The sequence below is a fragment of the Alternaria arbusti genome (assembly GCF_024043155.1).
Source record: "Alternaria arbusti strain BMP 1465 chromosome Unknown scaffold_19, whole genome shotgun sequence".
Lineage (NCBI taxonomy): Eukaryota > Fungi > Ascomycota > Dothideomycetes > Pleosporales > Pleosporaceae > Alternaria > Alternaria arbusti.
The window spans coordinates 278,193-302,891 of NW_026249959.1; the positions used below are offsets into that span (position 1 = coordinate 278,193).

Genomic DNA, 24,699 nt, shown 5'->3' on the forward strand with positions numbered 1-24,699 from the left:
TAGGCTGCAGGCCTGAGGCCTATTTAGTTCGTTTCTCAGTTAACGTGCCATACAGCTTATGTACGCCTTCTGATGCATATGAATGCGACTATGAGCAGCACGTCTTGTTCTCAACCCGATGAAATGGTCACCTGCTCAAGCTTATGCAGGTACTGCTGCTCGACGTACGATATCGGGTATAGGGAGGACCCTGATCCATACTGGTACTCCTCATTATGCGTGCTAACCCTAGCGACTCTTACGGTGGGGCCCTGGTGTACGCGCCTCTTCTTACCTGTGACCGATGTATTGAAGTGACTTTTGCTGTATTCAGACATTTACATAGACTGCAAGTAGCAGAAAAGGTATTGAACAAGATACCCCCTGACATCATGACAGGAATGCAAGAGTGGGAAACGAAAAAGAACGGTAATTAAGTCAGAAACTACATGGTATCACTTTCCCGCCCTGCAACATCATGGTATCTCGAAACAAATTCCAAACGCCGACGTGACTCGTTCATAGGGTATAACAATCTCAGATGCTTTGCTCCATCTCCGTAATGTAGAGCTTGATATGGCTTTCCATCTTAAGATACTCGTCATGAGCAGCGTGCACCTCGTTCTCAATGTTGTCCTTGAGCTCAGCCATCTTCTTCTCCGTCTGTTCGATGCGTACGCGCCTCCTCTCCATTTCCCGTCCTTTCTCCCCTCGCTCTTCAGTCAACTTCGCATGTGTCTCGCGTAACTCCTCCATCCGTTTGCGCGCACGTTCCGCTTCTTCGTCGCCTTTTGTCTTCAGTTTGTTGGTTCGGGCGTTGATGTTGCCGAGTTGTTTTTGTAGTAGTCGTTCTTGTCGTTCAACGTCGCGGACGTTGTTGCTTCGGTCTGCCAATGCATCTCGATGTCTTGAAGCCTTTGCCAACTCCTCTTCCTCGCGCGACAAATCGGCTTGTACGTCTGTGAGTAATCGTGTGCACGAAGTAACATCAGTCGCAACTACAGCAAATGAGTCGGTAGATGTCTGCAGGGCACGAGCACGGCGGTCCAGCATGTCGATCTGAGTCTTGTCCCCAGTCAGTCGATCGCTTAAGTCCCGCAGGGAGTCCTCCAACGCAGTGGGGCTCTGTTGTGTGTACGGCTTCAGCTTGATAACCTCGCGCTGCACGTTCTCCTTGTTCTCCACTTTCTGTTGCAGCAGCTTCTTCAACCTATCTTGCTCAGCTTTGGCACGCTCAAGTTTCTCTGCAACCGCTTCTTGACCCCTCTTCAACTCTAGCAGCCTGCTCTTGAGTTCGTTGTTGCGTTTCTCTTTCTCTTGCATCAGCCTTTGTGTCGCCGCGCGGTTGCGCTCGAGCTCAGCCAACTGCATCTCTTTTGCTTGCTTGTCGTCGTATAGCTGCTCGATTCGTAGCTTCGTGCGCTCGGCCTTGTTGAAGTGCTCGTCTATGATTTCGGTTTGAGATTCCCGGAAGCGGATGAAGTTGATCATGTACGAGAAGATCTTGACCAGACGACCGTGCGTGGGCTTGTACAGGTCGTTGAAAGTGAAGTCGTGGATGCCACACTGGAATTGTCAGGACGGGCCATGAGGCGTGATTGTCAAAGTCACTTACTTCGCGAAGCAATTTCCTCAGGATGACGAAGAAAGCCATCAGATCCCTGGTGTCGCTCGTATAGAGTCTCTCCGCATCGCCACCGCACATGTCTTCCGCCGCAGCGCGCATTGCCGGCGCAACGACCTCGCGCGTCGTGTTCATGAGTAGCTCGGCGAGCCATTCGAAAACTTTCTGGATGATTTGGGGGTTTGGTTTCTGCAAGTCGGAGACGCTGAACTGGATTCCGATATCTGAGATGCATCCTGCAATTTCGTGATCGGGCTGTTTGGTTAGTGATGCGCAAAGTCAGAGGGGGGCTGCGCGCATACCAAGGTCATGAAAGCGTCGTGTTCGTTTGCGGGTGGCGCGCGCTGGTTGTGCTGCGTAGTCCGCGCCATGCTCATGCGCCCATTGTAAGACATGTTGGGTCGTTGTGCGATGGTGTTCGGACGTGGGCTTCTCAGTCGTATCGTCTTGGGCTGTTCGCTATCGTGGGGTGGTGGTGTTCAGGCGGTGGGCAGTGTTTGTTTACAGGGTCCAACGGTTTGTTGGCATGGAAGGAGCGACCTCGGGTGCCGCCCTTCCGGATCCAGTATCGCGCAACAGCGCATCGATCCATAACTCCACACCGACAGCTCACACATTTCTCATCAGTTTGCACAAGATAAGCAACGCGTAGCCGCTATATGCGCTTCTAGCCTGTGGAATGGAAGATATCTGCCGTTCTTATTGCATAAGCCGCAATGCACTCCAATGGTCATGATCAGCCGTGGTCGAAGGCGTGCAACCACAATAGTAATGTGCCTAGATATACACAATACTCCAGACTGTGTTGGAGCAGACGGTAAGTGTTGACTGTACTGTTTCTTGGTCAATGCTCCGCCTTCTTCACAGACTCGAGTTTGATACAGACACAGACTCTCTTGCACATAACAGCGCAAAGAGCAATCGGCGTCAGTTTTGAGCATGTGTCTCGCCAACAGTTTGAATTCAGAAGTCAAGACCGGAATCTAACAATAGCAGATGGCCAGAACAGTACTCGCAAAGGCTGTGTTGGCGATGGTCGAAAGTGAGCATTGTGTCTGGCTGCTTGTAATTTCATAGATGAGTAGAGTAGCAGGACCGAAAGTACTCCCACACCAGAAGAAACAAGACTACCAGAGTGCAAAACTGGCAAGCTATCGGATGGTCCTGCAATCCGAGGTACTCATATCATTCAGGCACGCGAGCTCGCTTCAATTGACGCACTGGAAACGCGGTCGTTAGCTTCCTGGTACCGAGACATCACTGCGTCTTGCTTGTGAAGTCTAACTCTGGGGCGCAATTTGGCTAATCGAGTTGAAATCCCTGCCATTTTCTGGCAATGCAGACATGACCACTACAGTCAAGTCTCACACGCTTAATCGCAGCTGTGGTAGCAAGACAACATTTTGCTTGCATCATACGTAGATGCCGTGGGAGACTCCGGCAAGAGCAATGTCGCACAGTCAGCTACCCCGCCAACAAGGCCTGACAATAGCATCACTTCATTCAACTAACAAACTAACACTCCAAAGCCTACGTTGACGTTAGGTTACCCACTTTGCAGGTTCCTATGTTGATGTAGGATGCAGCATTGTTCGATCTTTTCCTTGAAAGAGGTGATGTCTCGGTATTAAGAAGCTCACGACCGCGTTTCCAACATCAGCTGCGATCTAAGATCTAAGATATTATCCAAACCTTCCGCTCGTGGACGATATAAGGGACCAGATTAGACTCATGACACCGGCCCTACATTCGAAGTTTAATGATTGTTTCGTGCTCGAACGACTCGGGTGACCTGTAAAAACGTGGAGTAGGTAAGTTTAGCCTTGCTGTTAGCCGCCGATCTCTCAATAGTGCTAGATCTGGACGCGTGCAAGCGTGTGCGTTTGGGCTACGGCACACTGTGCGTTTCCCCAGACAAGGCGACCTTGGATGCTAGACGTAGTCGTGACGTTGGGTCCTGGAAATGTAGCCGAGACATGCTGCGGGATGCCACTAACGCGAGAAGACTTCTATACGAGAATACAGATAAATAGGACACGATGGAACACAGCATCGTGCACTTGAAACGCAGGCGGGGGTTTCACGGCGTGAAGAGTCTTGGAAGGACCGTTAGTTTTCAGGACGAAAAGCGCAAGCATGTGACAGCGCCCGTTTTCCCGCCCGGCAAAACGGTGTAGTCCGATGATAAGGAACCCCCGCATAACAAATGGGAGAGGTGCCTGTGGGAGACACGGGTACCTGAGTGGAGGACCGCACGACACTGTTGCCGTCGCTCGATGGACTGGGAGGGGTACAGGGGGATTCGCTGGCTGGACAATGGCGCCGTTGGCCTGCAAGACCGACGTGGCTGTCCATGTCCCGCTGAATTTTCGATATTCGATACTTCCCGCAGCGCGCTGCCATGCACCGTACCGTCGTCCGATGTGTTGTCCCTGCGGCCTCGCTGGAAATGACGAGAAGTGTTTTTTTCTTAGGCACCGTGGCTCACAGGCCTGGCACCAACTGCGCGGTGTTGGTCGAGAGATTGAGTTGGCGATGCCGGGGCGTGATTGGCCCCGGCGTGATGAGCGAAGCCATGCCAGGTGGGTGAGGGTGGCGTTGGGTACGCTCGTGTCGGAAACGAGGCAGCTTGAGCCGAATGAATCGGCGTCGCCATACAGAGATGGATGGAGTTGGAGTGATTGATAGAGCTTTTTGGGTCCCAGATTTGAGAGTTCGGCATGGTGCGTCGAGGCACGCGCTGAACAACGTGACGAGTTCTGTGGTGGCAGTCGCGGTGGGCGTAGCAATTGCCCGACGAAACTGAGGCTATTTTAGGTAGTCGCAGATCGGCAGGTCGAGCCACAACCCTGGAGGCAAGCACGGTTAAGCCTGAGCCTGCCAGCCGGTTAGGAGTCTGAGGAGTCTGACATCACGCTCCCTCCCGCTGCATTCACATCATTCGCCTCGCCGTCCATATCACTCTACCTCCACTTCCATTTTCACGATTCACCAGCCGTTTGCGCCAAGTGCTACCCGTCGCCAAAGCCCGTCCACCATGCAGCCCACCCGCGTATAATCGCTTTCTCACGCTCGCGCCGCCTATCGCGACCGCCGCGACTCAACCCTCCACCCTATTCCCCTGCCTTGCTTCTGTCGCTGCCCTGGCGCTCGCACAGCTCCATGTGGCTGTTTGGGCGAAGACGCAGAAAGGCCGCTAAATTCAGAGACGGACCCACCGAGGTTACAGACAGGAAGCGGCCTGTCGCAGAGCAAGCCAGCACGATTCAGACGGCAAATGGACCGCGACGAGGGCCCAGCCAGCGCCAGCGCCGGCGAAGGGGTAGTTCACGCTCTACCGCATCGGTACGCGACGTTGAAAAGATGCTTCCCGAGCCCGCTTTTGCCAAAGACTGGGTGGTCCAAACGAGCGCCGAAGACATCACCGCCCTGCCCAAGCAGCACCGCTTGGCTCACAGCCCGCACCTGCGCCCAATAACCCACGACCACGCCGGAATCCCCTACAACTTCCACGACCACTCCCATTCCAGCCTGCCGCCCTCAGCAAAGGACCGTGGTAAGCTGCAGCGACCCCAGTCAATGCGCAAGGATATGCCCGGAGACTCTTCCCTGATCCGCCGGAAGTCGAGCAAGAGGCGAAGAGAACATGACCACGTCCGCGAAGAGGAGATCCGCGCCATGTCATTACCAATGCCGCAGAAACGTCCAGCCGCCAGCTCGGGAGGCATGCTCCGCAGAGACAGCAAGAAGGTCAAGGGCGCCCTGAACCACCGCTTCGAGCGTCCCACGTCAAACGTATCGCTGCCCCTCGAAAACTCCATCCATTCATCCATGTCTGGCAATTCAGAGAACCGTGCCTTCCGCGTGAGCGCGCTCGACATGTTCTCTCCCCGCCCGACTATCCGCGTCTCCGTCGGCTCCAACCACTACGCCAGCGACCGCATGTCGCCCAACACCTACAGCGACAAATCCACCCGCCGACCCATTAGCAGTACAGATGAGAAAGCGAGCCGAAGGACGAGCCGGATCGACGACCTCGCCGACGAACTCGACGCCGGAGCACTCCGCGATATCCTAGAACGAGACAAGAGGCGGAGAGAGAAGAAGGCCAAGGCCGACCAGGAGCGGTTGCGCAGGAGACTAGAGCGCCGTGCAGAGAAACAAAATGCCATGGAAGCAAGAGGCACGCCTGCGACTCCCAGCAAGGACGGCACCGGCATGGTCGGTCTCGGTATCGAGCGGGAGGCGCCTATGCCCATGGAGGATGTCCGCCCATCTACGCCGCCTCAGCCCCAGCAACTGGAGATGCCCGTCACACCCCGTGCTGAGTACAGTCAATTGCCGACGCCGTTGGAAAGTCCTACAGAAGACCCCGTTGTATCTGATGCCCGAGCTGTTCGTTATTCGCGAGGCAGTGCTTCCGCACAAGTACACACACGCGGACCTTCCAACGCTTCAATCTTGCCAGAACTCATCTCGGAGAAGCTTGCACATGACACGCCTGTAGATTCTATCGAGCACGCGAACGATCCTACCCGAAGCGGCTCGCTGCATCCCGTTGACACGGCCGATACCTTTGTCACGTCAAAACACGGTTCCTCTACACGCCGGCGTAGCTCAGAGGGCAGACGTATGGGTGTATTTGCATCTCTTTTCCGAAGAGGCAAACGCAACTCGCAAGACCAGGCACGACCCACACCATCAGAGATCTCATTTTCCAACACATCGCGAGAGTCCATGTCTCGCCAACCCCTCCCACCTCACCTGGTTGGAACCGCTCCTCCTACTCAACCAATTCAGATCAAGAGACCTTCTAGCGTACCCCGACGGACAATGTCCAAATTCAGGGAAGACCTACCGGAGTTCCCCCTGTCACCTCCAGATTCACGGGTGCAGTCGCCAGAAGTCCCTTCCACAAGCGTCATCGCCGCTCGCCGTAGAAGCCAGCATCTCTCAGACCTCCGTGTGGGGTCACTTCCTGGAGATCGCTCAGATTCTCCAGTCAGTCCAGGGGCGCCTATCAATGTCATGTCGCAATCACTCGCCTCTGTCGACTCTGAGGGGTCGTGGCTCTCTGGTAGACCACCCAAGCGATCGTCGAACCGGTCGCAGATGCGCGCCAGTCTGACATCCTCAGCCCCGCAACGCAATGACGATTTCAGTGCGTCCTACGAGGAATTAGGCATGGCGGACGATGAATACTTCAAAAAGTTAACCCCGCTGCCAGACCAAAGAGGTCGATCTCCTTATGCAAGCGATGATCGGGGACGCAAGGCTAGCAGCACGCTCATGACGCTAGACGCCGCTGCTGAGTCGGATGAGGAGGTTGAGCCTGCACCTGCGCAGATGCCTTCTGGCCAGGAAGAAGAATTTGTCCAAGGAAGCGTCGTTCGCCAGCCCACCATCATCCATCGCCGACCCCGGGTTAAATCGACTGAAGGCCTCCTAAGCATGTTTCTCGATGATACTGAGGATCCATCATCCAAGGTTGCCGATATGGGGCAAGAGTCACCGGACCCGGACTCACCGACGTCCCCAACGTCGGATAGTGAGCCAGTCATGCTTCAGCGCGCTAGAAGCGTCGATCTCGGGAAGGGTCACGTTCGTCACCTCAGCGCTGGTTCCGCTAGGCTCCTGGACATTCAGAAGCGATCTAGTACACCAGTACAAGGCCGATCGCACGGGCTGTCCGGGCAAGAGTAACACTCCCATTTTCGATGATTGATATGTTTCAGGAACACGCATGCATGCCACGCCGCGCCATTCATTTTGCTTTCCTTTGTATCCTGTCGCTCCTTACCATTTCCTTGCATGTCTCTTCCAACTACGACCACTCATTTGTATTTCCTTACCTATCTCGTGCTTTTTTTGGCTTGGCTGCATGCGTCTCCTGAACCAATCGACCCTTGGATGGACGTGCTCGCTCGGACTACCTACCTGCATTCGGATCGTCTTCCAGACTGCATAGCGTGGCGTTGGTGTTTGTTTCAGAGTTATTTTTCGGCATGTTACCACAAGCTGCCTGTGGCGGCTTCTGTGATGCCCTCATTTCCGGTTGTGATTTTTAAGCGTGTTAGGAAACATCTGTAGTATATAGACGGGCTTGAGGCCTGAATTCGGGATTTGGATTGTCACATTGTATAACGTTTAGGGCAGATACCACGGGCACGGCGTCGAGAAGATGCTGCGTTCACCACTCTTTATGAAGAGACTTTAGTTTAAATCAGCTGTATCAGCTTTGCATCTTGTATTATCGGACCTCGATGATGCTCTCCACCGTGTTGTGACGTAGCGTGTACGTCTTGTAGGCCACTTGAAATGGCGGTGGTGCAAGGAAATCTTCACCTAGCATGGCATCTCGCGCGACACAGAGACGACTGCTACGTCGAACACGATACCGTGAGCCGTGATTCTCTCGTATCCATTGCCGTATCTAACGTAGGAGGCTGTTCAAAGGCAGGGGAAGCACATGCATGCCGCCGTCGCCTTACCAAAGGAAGCAGGAGGACCCTGGTGGGGCAAATCGGGCGGTCGGGCAAGCACGTCATCTATCATGGCAGCCCCTCTGCGCCGCGAGTGTACAGTAATCCGCGCTTTATCATCATAACGCCAGACCTAGGAACCCTTTAGAAACCCTACTCCCTCGTCCGTTCCATATACCCGCCGATATTTGAAATTGTAAGTACCAAGTCCCTATCTCTAGCTACTCTCCGCCCGCCATCACAGCGAATCTTCGATTTGCGCAGGGACTCGAACGGCTTTGCCGAAAAATAAGCGCATCAGAATTGTTATCGGCAACGGCGGCCAGTTCATTCCATCAGCCGAGTTCTTTGAAATCGCCTTCCCCTGCTGTCTCATTACCCTTCTACATATACTATGTTTGCGCCGTCGTCCTTCCGAGCCACCAGAACACTGCTCACATCTGCGCGCCTGCGAACAGCTATCCACCCCACATCGACCGCAAACCTCTACCGACCACTCTTCACCCAAAAGTTCTTCTCCAACACCGCCAAAATGAGCGACGAAAAGCAGGGTGTACACAACCTCATGAAGTGAGTCATTCCCGTCGCATCTCATATGAAATGCGCGACGTCATACCCCATCGGCATGCGCTGACGCGACAGCATCGTAGGACGAGCGACTTCGACGAGGCCATGGCTGTGAAGGACACCCTCATGGTCCTCGACTGCTTCGCGACATGGTGCGGCCCTTGTAAAGTGATCGCTCCCCAGGTCGTCAAGTAAGTATCCGCACTGCCCTGGCAGCTAGCCGCGACTAACCGCCTTGTAGGTTCTCCGAGAAGTACCCCAGCGCGCGCTTCTACAAGCTCGACGTCGACGAACTCTCCGAGGTTGCAGGAAAGCTCGGCATCCGCGCCATGCCCACCTTCATCCTTTTCAAGAACGGCGACAAGGTTGCCGAGGTCGTTGGTGCCAACCCCAAGGCCCTCGAGACCGCTATCCAGAACAACCTCGAGGCATAGAGCGCACAACCCAAGACGCCCCGCAAGCACCGACGATCGCGTCCAGCTCCAGACTAGACTCGGATATTGATTAGACGGATACTGTTTTGTTGAGGGTTTGAATCATGGGCAACAAGCGGGGAAGTAGCATCGTGATAATAATTTTCAATATCAACTGCTACAAACATCTTGCACTTGACCATTGGAGACCTGAGGACCAAGAGGATTGATTCATAAGCGTTCAATCCACCTCCAAACTGCCCCCGCGCCTATTTCCCATGTATCGTGGTCATGGAGATGATGCGCTACTCCTCTGACTACTTTAAACGTCACACCATACCATTCTTCGGCACTATTGATAACACCCAAATCAGGCGTGGAGATGCCGTCAAACGTACGCTTGTGTGAATGGCATGTGGAGGCGTAACAGGTGTTCAGCTGCACTCTGCAGGCTGGACGATTTGAACAGTAGCATTGTGAATGTGACAGTAGCTTCGATTCCAGAGAGTTTGCCTGGGTGAGTCGTGATTACCAAGAACGATCGGAAAATTGATATTTTTAACTGAACTGAGGGAGATGGAAGGTGGGGCTTGGGCCAGAGAAGAAGGCACGGCTGGAACGCTAGTGGGGTTGTGCATGGTGTTGCAATACGATCGCCAGACTCTCTCACCATTTTCGCACTTAGTCATTGTATAGACTGATTACTTCTATTTTGATTCCTTTCTTTCGCACCCAGACTTTGGCTGGCTCGGTATGCAAACTAGGCTATTTCTAGAAAATGGATGTTTTGCCAGAACATTAGCGTCTGCCACAGCTACTTCCACCTTCGAGGCCACACGAGTTTTGTTCTAACCCTAACTTTTCACTCATAAAAACCGCACAACAGATATCACCAGTTTGCAGTTAGGTGCGTCAGGAAAGACCTCTTGCAACAAGAAGGGCGCATCTAGTACAACCTCGGTTTCCGCCCGCCAACTTCTTCATTCTCCGGACGCCCAAACTTTCGTTCGTGACGAAAAGGATTCAAGTTCTTTGCAAAACGCTTGACGCGATCGCGCTTCGAATCTCTACGCTGCACACCTGATACTCGCTGCAAACCACCTAGAGCCGGCTGGTACATGTCACTGCTGATAGTCGGCACACGTACAGGTGTACTGTGATGCTCTGACACTACTGATTCGTGTTCAAGACCTGATGCGTTTGGAGGGATGTTGATCCCGGACTGCGGGCGTTTGTGCTTCGATTTCTCTTCTGATATACACGTAGTTTTGGCGGCAGCAGCGGTTGTGGAGTGTCGTTTGGGGGCGGCTACTGGTTGTTGAGAGAGATCGTCCAGATGAGTATGGTTGGAGCTTTCGGGAAGAAATGAGTCTGGCTCAATGATTGGAAGATCTTGGTCTGAGTCGTACTCTTCAGCCGGCGGTGCAGGGAGCGGATGATCAGATCGAAGGAAGTCTTCTGCCGTTGGCTGACGGATCAAGCCACTATTATTACCATACATAGCGCTCTTAGGATGCTCGTTCACATCGTGACCGTGCAAGGGGTATGGTGGTGATCGTGCAAAACCATATTCTCTTCTTTCCCTATCCATGATTGGCCCAACATACTCATTATGGTCGGGCATATCGATAGAGTGCTGTTCACTAGACTGGATATCGCCCATGAAGGTCTTGTACGAGTATGCCAGCGGTTGGGTTCTGCCAAAATTGTTCTCCGCGGCGGCCCCTGGATGACATTGTGATCCAATATCATCTCTAGACGGATAATCCCACATGTGTTGACCTGCGTACAGAGTTGGCTGTGTGAGAGAAGAGAACGGTGGCGATAGCTGCACTGGCCGTGATGCCGTGAACTGTACAGACGAAGAGCCTTCCAAAGGCTCTATCCGCGATGGTGTATTAGGACGTGATGAGGGGTACGGAGCCTTTGTTCCTGCGTCCATGCTTGATGTTTTTAGCATCCCTAGTACATGTCTTGCTCGGATGAACCTTGGTGGTTTTGGGGTAGCGGAAAAGGTATTAAACTTCTGGTCACCTGTTTTTGGAGTTGAGGTTCAAGATCAGATGCGCGTGATAACGAGTTCCTAGTGTGGACCGAATGCACTGTGTGGCAGTGCGGCACAGCGCCAACGCTATGAAAGCCTGGTTTAATCGTAAGGAGCTCAAGGAAGCGGGCGCCGTCAATGACATAGCGGAATTCACAACCATCAAGTTCGTCAAATTCACTGCGTTGCAGTGCTTCAGACACCAGAACATGAATGTACTTGCCAGATCATTACGTGCATAATATCTGCAGGTTCCGCATCTAACCAGCAGCGACTGAACCGTCAATGATCAGCATATGCCTCATGTTACATACTAATATTCACATGCCGCCCACACTTTGATATGAGTTGCCGACTTGCAGGGCAGAGACGCTGCGAACTTCATCCTCCACAATCATACACAAGTTTACCTCCACCCACGATGTTCTCACCACTCGGCCAAAACCCTGTAACTCCCAATCGCACTGCACCGGCCCCTGTCACCAGCAGTCGGTGGGATAACGCTCGAGAATATCGGCGTAGGGTGCAACGAGCGCCTCAAATAGACCCTCGCTCTGATGAGTCGATCCCAGATGTAGAACAGCATGCTGAATTCTGGGTACGAAAGCTCGTCCTGGCCATGATAAATCTCGAAGACATCAAGGATCCTGAAAATTCAAGCGCAGCCAGGATGTTTCGACCAGAAGCGTACGACTCTCTACTGCTCGAGGCGACGTGTCGCGAAATCTTCTCAGCTTTAATCGACCGGTGCAAGAGTGGCTTCCGAGGGCCAGCTCAGTTCAACAAAGCCCTGAAACCCCACCGTGGTCTCGAGGCTGATGCTGATGCGACGTGCGCAGAGCGCATGCAGAATGTAGTAAATGCACTGCTTTGGAATAAAAGAGTTGCGAAAGACGTGTTATTTGAGGACTGGAAGATTCGCCTGCTGGTAAATCATCCTTTGGCTTACGATAAGGAGAAAGATTCGCAGAAGGGCTCGAACGATCAGCGGAGAAAGAGACTGGAATCTGAAAGGGAGAAGCTGAGGCAAACTGAACAAGAGTTGCTTGCTTATCGCTCTAGTCAGGAACGATCATGATACAGCGGTGGAGGAGCGATGTGGCGGATAAGGCAGGACTATCGAATCAGCTTGATATGAATCAAGTTGATTGGCGAAGAGATATGCTTGATCAGTATAATCGTAAACTTCCTAAGCAATTATTGTCAGTGAAAACGTCCCATTGGGACCATTCTGTGAATTATTGAGTTAGCAACGTGGCCCATGGTCTTTGCCACGTGTACAGGGAATTTGAAGGTGGCCGTTACGGATTCATCGCTAGCAATCAGAACTGATGATCCAGCTCATACAAGGAAAAAACTGAACAGGTCTAGAGCCTACATGGACTTTAGGCCACCTACTTTGCAGGTTTCTACGTTGGTGTAGGCTGCAGACCTGTTCAGTTTTTTCCTAGGTTGACGTGGATCGGTCTGCGATGCGTCGCTTCAGTAGTGCCTGGGCGATGGACGCTGCGCAGCGCTGGAGGTGCGGGTGGAAAGAGAGGGGCGATACCTAGGTAACCAGAAGCTGCCTAGTCCAGGCGGGGCATGCTTGGCGCTTGAATAAGGACACTGCGACCAGTCCACACCTTTCTTTCAGGATGGTAGTAGTTATGCCGATGATTTCCTTCACGCCTCCTTCCTTGCGTGTCAAGGTCCGATGATACATGTCCGAACGCGTCGTTCATTGACAGACTACCTTCCGCTCAATCAGACAACCGCGACGAAGGCTTCGTTACGCCCAGGAGCAATAGTTAGACATGATGGAAGCTCACTTCCGATGTCACTTGGACAATATCCATCGGAGCAGATCTTCAGGATAAGGGTTGCCACATTGCTTGATGAGGAAGGTCGCGATGTAGGGTTTGTCAAGATATTGTCAGATCTTGGACGTCCAACCGTCTTGGTTTACTACTAGGTGGCCAACAACCCCTTCATATTTCATTTTGCTTCTCATTGGGTGCTATCTGCTTGGCCTGGTATCGAAATACCTGCCAAGATCAGGTCACAAACGTTCAAGAACGGCGCAGCCGTTAGCATCGCTCGGCGCCAACCGCTTATCCGAGATACCCAGAAATCCAAGAACGTAGGATGGAATTCGAGCGAGTACCGAGCGCCTTGCACAGACAGTTATCTCTGGGCGATCAGGGTACCGGGAAGATTGTCTGGTGCCGAGAACGTTGTGAATGGTAATACAGTGCCACGACTTTGCTGAATGAGGCAGCTCGCAATCCGAAGGAAGATGCCAAAGAGATTTATATAACCCGGCGAGTCGACGTGAGCGTTTGAGACAATCACGTTCTCACCACCAGCCATGTCTACAGGGGCAAATCTCGAGATTGTTGACGCCGCATTGGCGAATGCACCTCGTCTTCACAACGACACACGGGGCAGTGCGAGCTTGGAGAAGCACGACAAGTTTGTGTCAACTTCCGAGAGTCTTGTTGGCCCCAATGGCGAGCAATACCCTACCGAAGAAGACTGGGGAAAGCTTCGTCGTGTGTATGGTAAAGTCAACTGGATGAGTACGCACATCCTTTCTACAGGGTCTTTGTGTATCATGCGCTGACGTACCAACCCACTCCTAGTCTACATCATCGGTGTTGTAGAAATGTGTGAACGTTTTGCTTACTACGGAACGACCGCCGTCTTTGTCAACTTCATTCAGAGAGACCTGCCCACGTCAGGACCCTTCCCTGAAGCTGGCGCTGCTGGCGACGGTCAACCGGGAGCTCTTGGAATGGGCCAGCGTGCTAGCACAGGCCTTGTCCAATTCAACTCATTCTTCTCGTACATCATGCCGCTAGTTGGTAAGCGTAATCTTTGTTCCCGAGCAAGAATTGTACTAATATTTTCACTAGGCGGTTGGGTTGCTGACGAATACTGGGGCAAATTCAAGACGATCTACTTCGCCATTGCCGTTGCTACACTTGGTCATATCTTAATCATCATTGCTGCGATCCCTCAGGTTATGGGACCAAACCCCGAAGGAGCTCTTGCCTCGTTCATTCTGGGCCTGATTCTGTTTGGCACCGGCGTGTAAGTATCTCCGCACGGAACGCACTCAATCCATATGTTGACCACTTGCAGGGGCTTTTTCAAATGCTGCATCTCTCCGCTTATCGCGGAGCAGTATGAAGCCAGTCATCCGCGAGCTTTTATTCGTACCGAGCCCAACGGTGAACGGGTGATAGTGGACCCGGGCATTACATACTCCCGAGTATACATGCGTTACTACCTTCTGATCAATGTTGGTGCGCTGGTCGGCCAAGTCTCTATGGGTAAGCAATGTTCGATGAACCATGCGATGCGGTAGCTGACGTTCATTACAGTATATGCCGAGAAATACGTCGGCTTCTGGCTCTCCTTCACGTTACCAACTATTCTCTTTGCGCTTTGCCCGCTTCTGATGGTCACCCTCAGCAAGCACTACGTCAAGAAACCTCCACAGGGTGATGTGCTGGTCAAGTCCATGAGAACATACGGGCTGGTTCTGAAAGGGCGCTTCTCGCTCAATCCCGTGCGTACGTGGAAGAATCTCTCTGATCCGAACATTTGGGACGCTGCAAAACCAAGCAAAGTCGCCAACAAGCCAGTATGGATGACTTTCGATGACGCGTGGGTGGACGAAGTTCGACGTGGCATCAAGGCTTGTCAAGTATTCTTCTGGTTGCCCATCTTTTGGCTGCCTTATGGCCAAATGTACGTATCATTGGTACCTTGGATGCACATAAGACAACCGCTGACCGTCTTCAAGGACCAGTAACCTGGTTTCGCAGGCGTCCACCATGAAGCTCAATGGTGTACCAAATGATGTGGTACATAACCTGGTATGTTCTCGACGCCTAGATACACGAGAGAAAAACTTTAACACGAATTGCCCATAGAACCCATTCACGTTGCTGATTTGCATTCCGATATTCGACAAATTTATCTACCCGAGGCTTGCCCACTGGGGTATCAACTTCACACCTCTGAAGAAGATCCAAGCTGGTTTCGTCTGCGCTATGCTTTCCATGGTGGTTGCAGCAGTCATCCAACACTTCATCTACCAGAAATCGCCTTGCGGAGAGTTCCCAACAGACTGCGATCAGCCCCCGGATCTCTCAGTGTGGACCCAGGTTCCTGCATACATTCTCATCGCATTCTCGGAGATCTTCGCCAGCATTACGGGACTTGAATACGCGTTCTCCAAAGCACCAAAGAACATGCGGTCTTTGGTGACTGGCATGTTTTGGTTCACGCATGCTTTCTCGTCCGCCATCGCTCAGGCCTTTGTGCCATTGGCTGGTGATCCATTGCTTGTGTGGCTTTACATGAGCATTGCCATCCTTACGTTCCTTGGTTGGGTTGGTTTCGCCTGGACTTTCCGCAGCTTGGACCGAGAGAATGACGAACTTGACAAACTCCCGGAAGGTGGCTTTCAATCTAACGCTGAGTACACCGCGGTGAAGACTGAGAACGTGGAAAGGGCTTGATATCAAGAGCATCACTTACTGTTCGATGTTCAAGATCTCTGCTGGACTATTACATAGCTTGTGGAATGGTAAAGGACAGTTTTACACCCCATGTGCGACTCTTTATGACTTGATGTGAAGCTCAAAGCCAGGCCTGCAGCCTACATCAACATACAAGCATGCAAAGTAGACAACCTAACATGAGTGTAGGCTCTAAACCTGTTCAGCCTTTTTCTGGCACGAAGTGGAAGCAGCGGCCATGATTGAGAATGATGAGGCAACAGCCGATAACATTTGCTCCGCGGAGGCTACCCAGGCTTCCGACACCGTCACGACCGCTCGCATCTACCAAAGGTGAGCAATCTTTTGCGACCATTCGCAAGACTCTATCGTCAGAAGATCAATAATTCCAACTTAAGATGGAGAAAAGGATACTCACAAACTGACGAAGTTATTCTCAAAACGACTGTTGATCACCTTCTCGCGCGCACGTCACGTAAAGCAGAAGCCGCCTTTATCGGTTGATTGTTGCAAAGCATAGTTCATGCAAACACCGATATTACAGAGCCCAGTCCCATTAATACAATCGTGCTTCGAAAGAAAAGATCGCGGCATGAACAATTATTCCCGACGACCTACGTCAGGTCCGTCACCCTTTCAGGAAAAGCGCCGCCTCGGGGAGCATGGGCGACGCTAAATCCAAGCCTCTAGCCATGAACACAACAAAAAGTCTCCAGCGAAAACCCACTTTCGCATCTCCCGTCACAAGCATTCGAAGAGGCCCCAATTTAAAAAACATAGCGTTTTGCTTATGTGTCGGAGGCCTTCCTGCCCTTTCCGATGATGGCTCGCGGGCGTCACGTCACGGAGATAAGGCAGCCCGTGGCGGTTTCCTCAAGCTCCTAATAGTCGCGGAACGGTCTTTTGATTAGACCCCATAATCTTTTTTAGCTATCTTTTTGTTTTCTTCCTATCATGGCGTTCTTTTTACAGTACAGAGCTCTTCAGCGACATGTGAAGGAAGAATTACAACGTGTGACTGAAGTCTCAGATCCACTGACTGCTCGTACTGCACGCTCGCCCGACGAGGCACATGGGTTGGGGGATTCAGCGTTACCTAAAGAGCTGGAAAAAGGTGAACCGTTCACTCGGATTCCGGGCATCACGTTGAGAGAAGATGGTAACAACGAGCTGTATTACCAGGTTGATTGGAGCGGGCCCGATGACCAACACAACCCGAAGCAATTCTCAACCCTACACCGTATTGGTGCGACGTTACTCGTATGCCTTGTCGCTTTCGTTGCGACACTCGCATCTTCCATCGACTCTGCAGTTCTCACCAGAGCGTCCGCCGAGTTTGGGGTTTCGGAGGTAGCGGAGTCGTTGGCTACTGCACTCTTTCTGGTGGGCTTCGGCTTTGGAGCTCTCCTACTCAGGTAAGACTTGAACGAACGAGTTGCATCTAAACTATGAACTGACATCCTATCTTCACATTTGTAGCCCGCTCTCGGAGCTCCTCGGACGATATCCAGTCTATCTTGGCTCGCTCCTCGTCTTCGCGTGCTGGACTCTAGGATCCGCTCTAGCCCCGAATTTTGGCGCCCAAATTACCTTCAGATTCCTAGCTGGGTTTTCTGCTAGCACTCCTCTCACGGTTGCGGGCGGCTCGGTGGGGGACCTATGGAGTCCAGTGGAAAAGACATTCGCTTTTCCACTGTTCGCGATACCCGCATTCGGCGGACCAGTATTGGGTGAGTCTTTCGTTTCCAACCTGCTTCTTCGGCCTCACTAACCAAACATGAAAACAGGTCCAGTGATAGGTGCATACATCGGCTACGAGGAGTCAATCAGCTGGAGATGGACCGAGTGGATAACATTGATCTTGATCGGAGTAACTTTCACGCTCATACTGCTCTTCAAAAGAGAATCATTCGCACCGCGTCTTTTGCACTACAAAGCTCATCATTTCCGGAAATTTACAGGGAACAATCGTTTCCTCACTGCGACAGAAGCGTCGCATGGCTCTATCGGCGAACTCTTATCCAGGTCTTTTCTTCGACCGTTCCTTCTCTGCACACAGCCAATCGTTGTAGCTTTTACTCTTTACTTGATGATCGTCTACATCATATTGTTCACCTTCTTGGATGGGTATGTGACTTTTAGAGATCGTAACCCGGCAAACGCGAACAGTACCGCTAACGTCCTTGCAGCTACCCTTACATCTTTGCGGAAACCTTCGACATCAACGAGGGACTATCCAACATCTGCTTCGTGGGTTTGTTCGTCGGTATAGCTCTTTCCGCGCTTCTTGTTCCAATGGCATACCGCAGAACCGTGCGACAACTCGAGAAAGATGGAGACGATGGATCCGGTAAAGCTATACACCGCGAGTCAAGATTGTTCTTTGCCATGATTGGAGCACCTACACTACCTATTGGTCTCTTCTGGATGGGGTGGACTGACTATGTAAGTATATGCTATACCTGTCTCTCAATCTCTATGCAGAAGTCTAACCAGTTTTAGGCCTCGGTGTCGATATGGTCGCCTCTAGCGGCGTCATTGCTCGTCGGCTTCAGCAACATTTGCATCTTCATGTCCGCGTACATGTACATCATCGACAGCTACGAAGCATACGCAGCGTCGGCCCTGACATTTGTCGCGCTGGTCAGATACATTGCAGCTGGTGGGATGACTGTTGTTGGTATCCCGATGTATAGGAACTTGGGGACTCATTGGACTTTGACTCTGCTTGGTATCATCAGTGTCGTAGCACTGCCAATTCCCTACGTACTTTATCGCTTCGGGCCAAGCCTCCGAAAACGCAGCAAGTGGGCAGTATAATAAGGCTCATGTGGTGCGCAAGATGATGATTCTTGTGTCAAATCTAGACGTGAGAGCACGCGCGGTCTTGAGCAAGAGCAGGTTTCTGAACAGGCATGTTTTGCTGCTCAGTCTCACAGAGTTCTTCGGGTAGACGTGATGGTTTGGGTGATGAGAGGTCATGGCTCGATATCAAGCGAGCTCGGATGAAGAGGCCTTACTGCTGGCGTCGCGTTGTTCCGGCGAAGGATGATCGACATCAGCTCGAATATGATATGTTTCAGACATACAAGTCTTGGTGATTACTGTGCGCACATGCCCTTCCAGGACCTGCGCATCGCACGCTCGGTACTATGACACGCTTCCAGAAGCGATACTAGTCCAATTCCAGAACAGACGCGTCGTGATCTTGCGACGCGACTGATGACGTATCTTCGATGCAACACAGAGACGAGCTTATCACCAGCTGCTCGCAAAGCAAAGACGGTGACAGCGTCGGGTGAAGCGACCACTGATCTTACAACACGCTCGTGGAGGAAGCTGCAGAATCGTAATCTTCCCACCCGTATGCCGAGTGAAATCTATACCGTCGATTTATACCGCGCAGTATGAGGTGGAGGCTGGCCAACGCCCGTGCCATCGTTGCCGACATACTTGCAGAGAACGCAACAGTGACATGATGTTCTCCCGCAAAAGTCGCGTTGGAAGTCGTAGGCGCGTTGACTCGAGGAACAGGCCGCTTTAGTTGGGTGCTCATATCGCTTCGAACACAATCTCCTGAACCCAGTCCCCACGATCCTCAGAGCCCAACGCGCGTGCAGTATCCTCCCGTGCGCGCAAAGTCTTCTCCAACATATCATGAGATAATTTACCGAGCCAAACTTTCGCTGCCGATCCCTACGACTTGCAGCAGTTTTTCCGTTTCCCGTATTTCAACGTTTTGATGTTGCAGGGTTCGGTACGAAGCGCTGTATACGGCGCAAGCGACAGACCAAGACGTCTCCACAAAAGTCGGGGGCAAGGGGCACACTTGTCAACATCCCTACAAACGAGAACGTGCCGCAATCATACATATGAAGGTTGAAAAAGGGTCAGCGTACCTTCCCCATGCAGACATTGCAGCGTGGTGTGCACATCGGAGATTTTCTTTTGCCGTTGTTGGTCTTCTGCCGTGATTGAGCTTGGTGGGGGTCCACATGTAATTTTGTAGGAAGATGGGGGCGCCGACCAATCGTAGTGCCTCGTGCGGCGTGAAAGGATTTGGACACGGCTGGTACAGATAGACGATAGGTGTTACAAATTGGTGAGGGTCCGACGATGCGATAACAGGTCTTAATTATACGCCTAGACCAGGGCACACACTCGGCGTTTGCTCGATGCTGCTTTAAGCAGAATCGCATCTATCTGACAGCGATGTTCTGATATCGTGACTATGCGAGTGTTAGCTGTGACGCAGCAACATCATGATCGTTCAAGATCGCCCGAAACGGATACCACATGTGTTAGGACACTGTAGGCGAGAAACGGAAGCAAGAAATGAGCGCAGGTATCTCCAGTCGGTATGTACGAACAAGGACTAATACCAAGCATTGCTAGTGTGAACCGAACACGGTGCGGTATCTGGTGCGGATACGACATCGTGGTGGTATTGTCCTTAAAGCCGGTGTAGTCAAACGGCGCGCGCTCATGTGTCGTGCTATACCCTCTCTCATTGCATCGTCATCTCGTACTGTTTTACTTCTGCTCCTTCAACTTGTCTTCAATCTCCTCCAAATCCTCGGCACTGTCGATCTCGATGATGCGGTTCACCTCACTTGTGTTCCGCATGAGCTCTTTTGCGCCGGCGTACAGCATCTTCACCTCGCTGTTGCATGTGATGGGCAGGTAGTATAGCATGACGTATGGTACCGATAACCGTCCCGAGTCCTATCAAGTCTCAGCTTCCCTTGCGATGTGTATGGTGGGTGCGGCGTACGAGGGTCAACGGGTAGCTCAAGAGCACAAATCGCGGTGCGTGGTCTGGGAGCTCATCGGCGAGACTCTGTACGTCGGTGTAGACCTCATCGTCCGACTGGCGTACTTCGAGCGTCTTCTTATCGATTTCGTCTGGCGCGCATGGGCGTCAGCGCCATTGTAGAGGGCAGGGCCGCGGCTGGCTGTGGCAGGAACGACTGCGGCAAAAGCAGACCTAGGTATACGAACAGATAACGGCCTGGGGGTCTTTGGCGCGCGAGGTGCCCAGGCGGAACTTGCGTAGCTTGGACTTGGTCTCTTCAGAGAAGGTGTATAGTCGTGCCTCGGAAGACTAGGCCGAAGTATTAGCGAACGACCCGGCATGACGCGCGTAGCAGCGAAGTGATGGCGGCACTTGCCATGATTTCGCACGATGCAGCAGACCTAGGTTGGCAACGGGCGTTTGAGGATGGTCGGGGGTGGTGTAGGGCTGAGGAAGTCTGCCGGGCGGGATACGTTCGTTAGCGGGGTCCTTGGGCGGGGGTTCCTGAGGTCGCGGATGGCGCTAGCTAATGCACTACCGTCAAGTCGATACACCCTCACCTTTCTAGAAGGCTTTTCTTCTCATGCAACTAGCTACTCATATCCTCTTCCCCCTGAGTTACTCGTCTTGATCCATGTTCGGACGACTGAATCAGGTTGCCAGGCACTTGTCTCGTCCTATCCCCAACTTTGCTCATCGTTCTGCCGCCTCGTTCCGTCCATCGATAACGTCATCAGTCATGGCTTCGACACAACAGAAGAGTTTGATTCACACAGCGGGTTGTTTGATCATTGGCGATGAAGTCCTTGGAGGCAAGGTATGTATGTGGGAATCGATTGAGATTTCTGGCAGCTGACGTGAAACATAGACAGTCGACACGAACTCGGTAGACTATGCCGCATCAACGGCGTGGTACCTCGACTAATGTCACACAGGCCTACTTCGCCAAGTTCTGCTTCTCACTGGGCATCAACCTGCGCCGCATCGAAGTCATTGCTGACGACGAAGGCGAGATCATCGAAGCCGTCCAACGCATGTCGAAAAATTACGACATGGTTGTGACGAGCGGCGGAATTGGTCCCACGTGAGTGCAGCGTGTTCGCTACACCACCCAGCCGCTGAGCTAATGGGCGTCTAGTCACGACGACATCACGTACCAGTCGATAGCGAAGGCTTTCGGCTTGCCGTTGAAGTTACACGATGCAGCATTCCAGCGCATGAAGCGCCTGTCGAAGCCGCACAAGTCTCAGCCCGACTTTGACTGGAACGTTGAGTCTCCAGCGCTTAAAGCCAAGAAACGCATGGTGGAGCTGCCTATCGATGATTCTAAATCAGATGAAGATCAAGTGGTTTTTGTCAGCGAGTCGCTTTGGGTTCCCGTTAGCGTTGTGAACGGTAACATCCATATTTTGCCCGGGGTGCCTAGATTGTTTGAAGCGATGCTGGACGGGCTGAAGCCCCGCATCCTGCCTAGGCTGACGGATCCGGAGGGCAAAGGCGTGCTGCGGATCCTCATCTCGACTCCGATGGCTGAGAGTGCCGTTGCTGGATATCTGACCGAGCTCGCAGCCAAGGCAGAGCCGAAGGGGGTCAAGGTGGGAAGCTACCCAAGGTGGGGAAAGGACCACAACACGGTAACGCTAGTCGGACGCGATCGCGAGTTCATGGAAAGTTTGGTGCCTGAGGTAGAAAAGGCGGTTCAGGGGAGGCGCGTAGCGGTTGAGGGCGAGGACGACGCTGACACGTCTGACAAGGACTCGTAGAGGGTGAGCCGAGGGAGCAGTGCCGCAGCCACAGTGTATATATTTGAGTGTCTAGACGCAGGGACTTTGGTCAAAATAGAATGCCTGTGAAGATGATGTTGGGACTAGACGACGGCTAGGGTGCTTCTCGAAGATTTGTCGAAGCAGCTGTGCCGCGGCCACGCTGGACCCTGGTAGAGGCTAGATGGAGGTGAGGATTCAGACAGAGTCGGTCACCGTGGTGCTCGGAGCGATGGTCGCGGATGGTGGCAGAGGGTACCCGCCGACCCCGCTTGGGAGGGTTCCGTGTGGGCGTAGCCTGAGGGTTCCTGGCATGGGCATCAGTGTGCTTCACGGCTGGCACCCGCATATTCGGGCAGTCACATGCACGGGAGACATGCAAACGCGAAAGCGACGCGGTGTGCGGCTAGACAGCCAACGTCTTTTGCGGCCGCCTCCCCCTTCGCATCATGTCGAACCATCCCTTGCGCACAGTAGTGGTTCGTGGGCAGCGTCCGTGCATGTGGGCGTCGGCGCTGGGATCGCATGGAAGCGTCGGAGGCGCGCCCATGCAGTGCGCTGCAGACATGTGCCGCCGCTTTAGGTGCCTTTGTTTTGGCGCGGCGTGAAGGGCAGCGGAAGGGCAGCGGACGTGGGCAGGCGTGCGCGCAGAGGCATGCAGCAGCAAATGGTAGCCCGGTGCAGGCAAACGCCCTGAGCCTGTCTCGCGCGTGCAGCACTCGCCTTGTGGTGTGGTGGAGCGGCGGCGGGCGTCCTTTTTGGTTGGCAGGGCTAGCAGGCTAGCGCTCTGGCCGCGCGCGCGCCCATGTCCTAGTCAGCGAAGTCAGCGTAGCGCAGCCCATGTTCCTTCAAAGCCCCAGACGGAGCTAGAGGGTCGTTTTTGCTACCGAGATCATCCTGCTCGTCTCTCCCGTCCTCCTCTACCGCGACGACTCTCCTGGCCATCTCCCTCGCTGCTGATAATCCGGCCACGACCTCACCACCAGCGCCCGTCACAGCCCCGATACGCCTGTCGCATCGCCACCACTCCCGCCGCCCGTGATCGCCGCCCCTACAGCCTCCTTCTCTTCTCTTCTGCTCTGCTCTACTCTACTAGACCTATACCCTATACCCTAATTCATCGCCCGCGACCTGTAACCGTCCGGCACCGACCTCACATTCACAATGGCATCAAAGGTAGGCGCCCTGCTCCGCCCGCGCCGCACGCGCCCCTGCTAACCCGCGCCAGTTTCTCCGAGAGTACAAGCTGGTAGTCGTCGGCGGCGGTGGAGTCGGAAAGTCGTGTTTGACTATCCAGCTGATCCAGAGCCACTTCGTAGACGAGTACGACCCGACCATCGAGGGTGAGCTATTACGATCCTCCGCGTCATGCGCAAAAGCAAGCTAACAGCGCCAGACTCGTACCGCAAGCAGTGCGTCATCGACGACGAGGTTGCGCTGCTCGATGTGCTCGACACAGCCGGCCAGGAGGAGTACTCGGCCATGCGCGAGCAGTACATGCGCACAGGAGAGGGCTTCCTGCTCGTCTACTCGATAACCGACAGGCAGAGCTTCGAGGAGATTATGACATTCCAGCAACAGATCCTGAGAGTAAAGGACAAGGACTACTTCCCCATGATCGTCGTTGGCAACAAGTGCGATCTCGACGGCGAGAGGCAGGTCTCGACACAAGGTACGTTTGCATCCCATCCCTGACCACCCGCACGTGCTGACCCTTGCACAGAGGGCCAGACTCTGGCGCGCAACTTTGGCTGCAAATTCATCGAGACATCGGCCAAATCCCGCATCAACGTTGACAACGCCTTCTACGACATCGTACGCGAGATCCGCAGATACAACAAGGAAATGTCATCCTACACAGGTGCCCCTGGCTCAAACGGAAATGGCCCCACAAAGCAGACATTTGACACCGATGACCAGGCCGAGAAGAAGGGCTGCTGTGGATGCACAGTCATGTAAGGAGATGGAAGCCATGATTCTTGTTGTGGAGAGATACCTACACCGCTGGGTTCGGTCGACCGCCCTGGCCATTGGCGGTGCTGCTTGGGCCAGCAGAAGAAAACACGCGATGCTACTGTTACGTACTGTCAGCTCACCTTCGCCTACGAAGGCCTGTCGTTCAAACACCTCTTCTTTTCGATACTGTCACTTAGGGTTCGCATTACGGGCTAACGGATTCACGTCTGCTGGATGCGCCTCCGAACACCCTACTTCTACTACTGGTATCGACTCCGTCTTTCTTATCTGGTGGCGCTCTTCGTGTTCGCGTTCATCTATCTAGACCGATTTTCTTATGGCATTTTGATCGGTACACTGTATTCCCTCCTGTCGGCATGCCATGCGAGGCACCATGCAGCACGCTTCGGGGAGTCAAAAGATTTCATTATTTTTTTGACAGCTTTTAGGGTCGTTTAACTTTACCTACCTTCTATGAACATAATTCATCTCTACTCGCATCACCACTCAGCCTCGTCTTCTGCTCACCACACTTCCCGTTCGCTACAGCATGGCGGCAAAA

The 24,699-nt window shown here is 53.0% G+C and overlaps 9 protein-coding genes across 9 annotated transcripts; 7 read left to right on the plus strand and 2 right to left on the minus strand.

Annotated features, from left to right (window-relative positions):
* Positions 1-516: 516 nt before the first annotated feature.
* Positions 517-1,998, minus strand: J4E86_009943 (uncharacterized protein; the record flags this gene model as incomplete). Its single annotated transcript, XM_051450443.1, has 3 exons — positions 517-1,545; positions 1,595-1,858; positions 1,906-1,998. The coding sequence occupies 3 exons, from the start codon at positions 1,996-1,998 to the stop codon at positions 517-519; spliced, it is 1,386 nt and encodes a 461-aa protein (XP_051298364.1).
* Positions 1,999-4,765: 2,767 nt separating this feature from the next.
* On the plus strand, positions 4,766-7,306 carry J4E86_009944 (uncharacterized protein; the record flags this gene model as incomplete). The annotated part of the gene is made up of 1 exon (XM_051450444.1): positions 4,766-7,306. One exon carries the CDS (start codon positions 4,766-4,768, stop codon positions 7,304-7,306), a length of 2,541 nt encoding a protein of 846 aa, XP_051298365.1.
* Positions 7,307-8,617: 1,311 nt separating this feature from the next.
* On the plus strand, positions 8,618-9,086 carry J4E86_009945 (uncharacterized protein; the record flags this gene model as incomplete). Its single annotated transcript, XM_051450445.1, has 3 exons — positions 8,618-8,655; positions 8,736-8,843; positions 8,894-9,086. The coding sequence occupies 3 exons, from the start codon at positions 8,618-8,620 to the stop codon at positions 9,084-9,086; spliced, it is 339 nt and encodes a 112-aa protein (XP_051298366.1).
* A 2,444-nt stretch (positions 9,087-11,530) lies between these two features.
* On the plus strand, positions 11,531-12,187 carry J4E86_009946 (uncharacterized protein; the record flags this gene model as incomplete). The annotated part of the gene is made up of 1 exon (XM_051450446.1): positions 11,531-12,187. The coding sequence occupies one exon, from the start codon at positions 11,531-11,533 to the stop codon at positions 12,185-12,187; it is 657 nt and encodes a 218-aa protein (XP_051298367.1).
* Positions 12,188-13,459: 1,272 nt separating this feature from the next.
* J4E86_009947 (uncharacterized protein) lies at positions 13,460-15,960 on the plus strand (the record flags this gene model as incomplete). Its single annotated transcript, XM_051450447.1, has 8 exons — positions 13,460-13,670; positions 13,734-13,955; positions 14,007-14,184; positions 14,236-14,426; positions 14,478-14,847; positions 14,903-14,975; positions 15,033-15,561; positions 15,830-15,960. The coding sequence occupies 8 exons, from the start codon at positions 13,460-13,462 to the stop codon at positions 15,958-15,960; spliced, it is 1,905 nt and encodes a 634-aa protein (XP_051298368.1).
* A 1,752-nt stretch (positions 15,961-17,712) lies between these two features.
* On the plus strand, positions 17,713-18,443 carry J4E86_009948 (uncharacterized protein; the record flags this gene model as incomplete). The annotated part of the gene is made up of 3 exons (XM_051450448.1): positions 17,713-17,750; positions 17,813-18,068; positions 18,126-18,443. The coding sequence occupies 3 exons, from the start codon at positions 17,713-17,715 to the stop codon at positions 18,441-18,443; spliced, it is 612 nt and encodes a 203-aa protein (XP_051298369.1).
* Positions 18,444-20,156: 1,713 nt separating this feature from the next.
* On the minus strand, positions 20,157-20,797 carry J4E86_009949 (uncharacterized protein; the record flags this gene model as incomplete). Its single annotated transcript, XM_051450449.1, has 4 exons — positions 20,157-20,348; positions 20,398-20,528; positions 20,625-20,727; positions 20,750-20,797. The coding sequence occupies 4 exons, from the start codon at positions 20,795-20,797 to the stop codon at positions 20,157-20,159; spliced, it is 474 nt and encodes a 157-aa protein (XP_051298370.1).
* Positions 20,798-21,157: 360 nt separating this feature from the next.
* On the plus strand, positions 21,158-22,181 carry J4E86_009950 (uncharacterized protein; the record flags this gene model as incomplete). Its single annotated transcript, XM_051450450.1, has 4 exons — positions 21,158-21,235; positions 21,287-21,304; positions 21,354-21,502; positions 21,557-22,181. The coding sequence occupies 4 exons, from the start codon at positions 21,158-21,160 to the stop codon at positions 22,179-22,181; spliced, it is 870 nt and encodes a 289-aa protein (XP_051298371.1).
* A 1,164-nt stretch (positions 22,182-23,345) lies between these two features.
* RAS1_1 (Ras GTPase) lies at positions 23,346-24,140 on the plus strand (the record flags this gene model as incomplete). The annotated part of the gene is made up of 4 exons (XM_051450451.1): positions 23,346-23,357; positions 23,410-23,524; positions 23,578-23,853; positions 23,905-24,140. The coding sequence occupies 4 exons, from the start codon at positions 23,346-23,348 to the stop codon at positions 24,138-24,140; spliced, it is 639 nt and encodes a 212-aa protein (XP_051298372.1).
* Between the last annotated feature and the right edge of the window lie 559 nt (positions 24,141-24,699).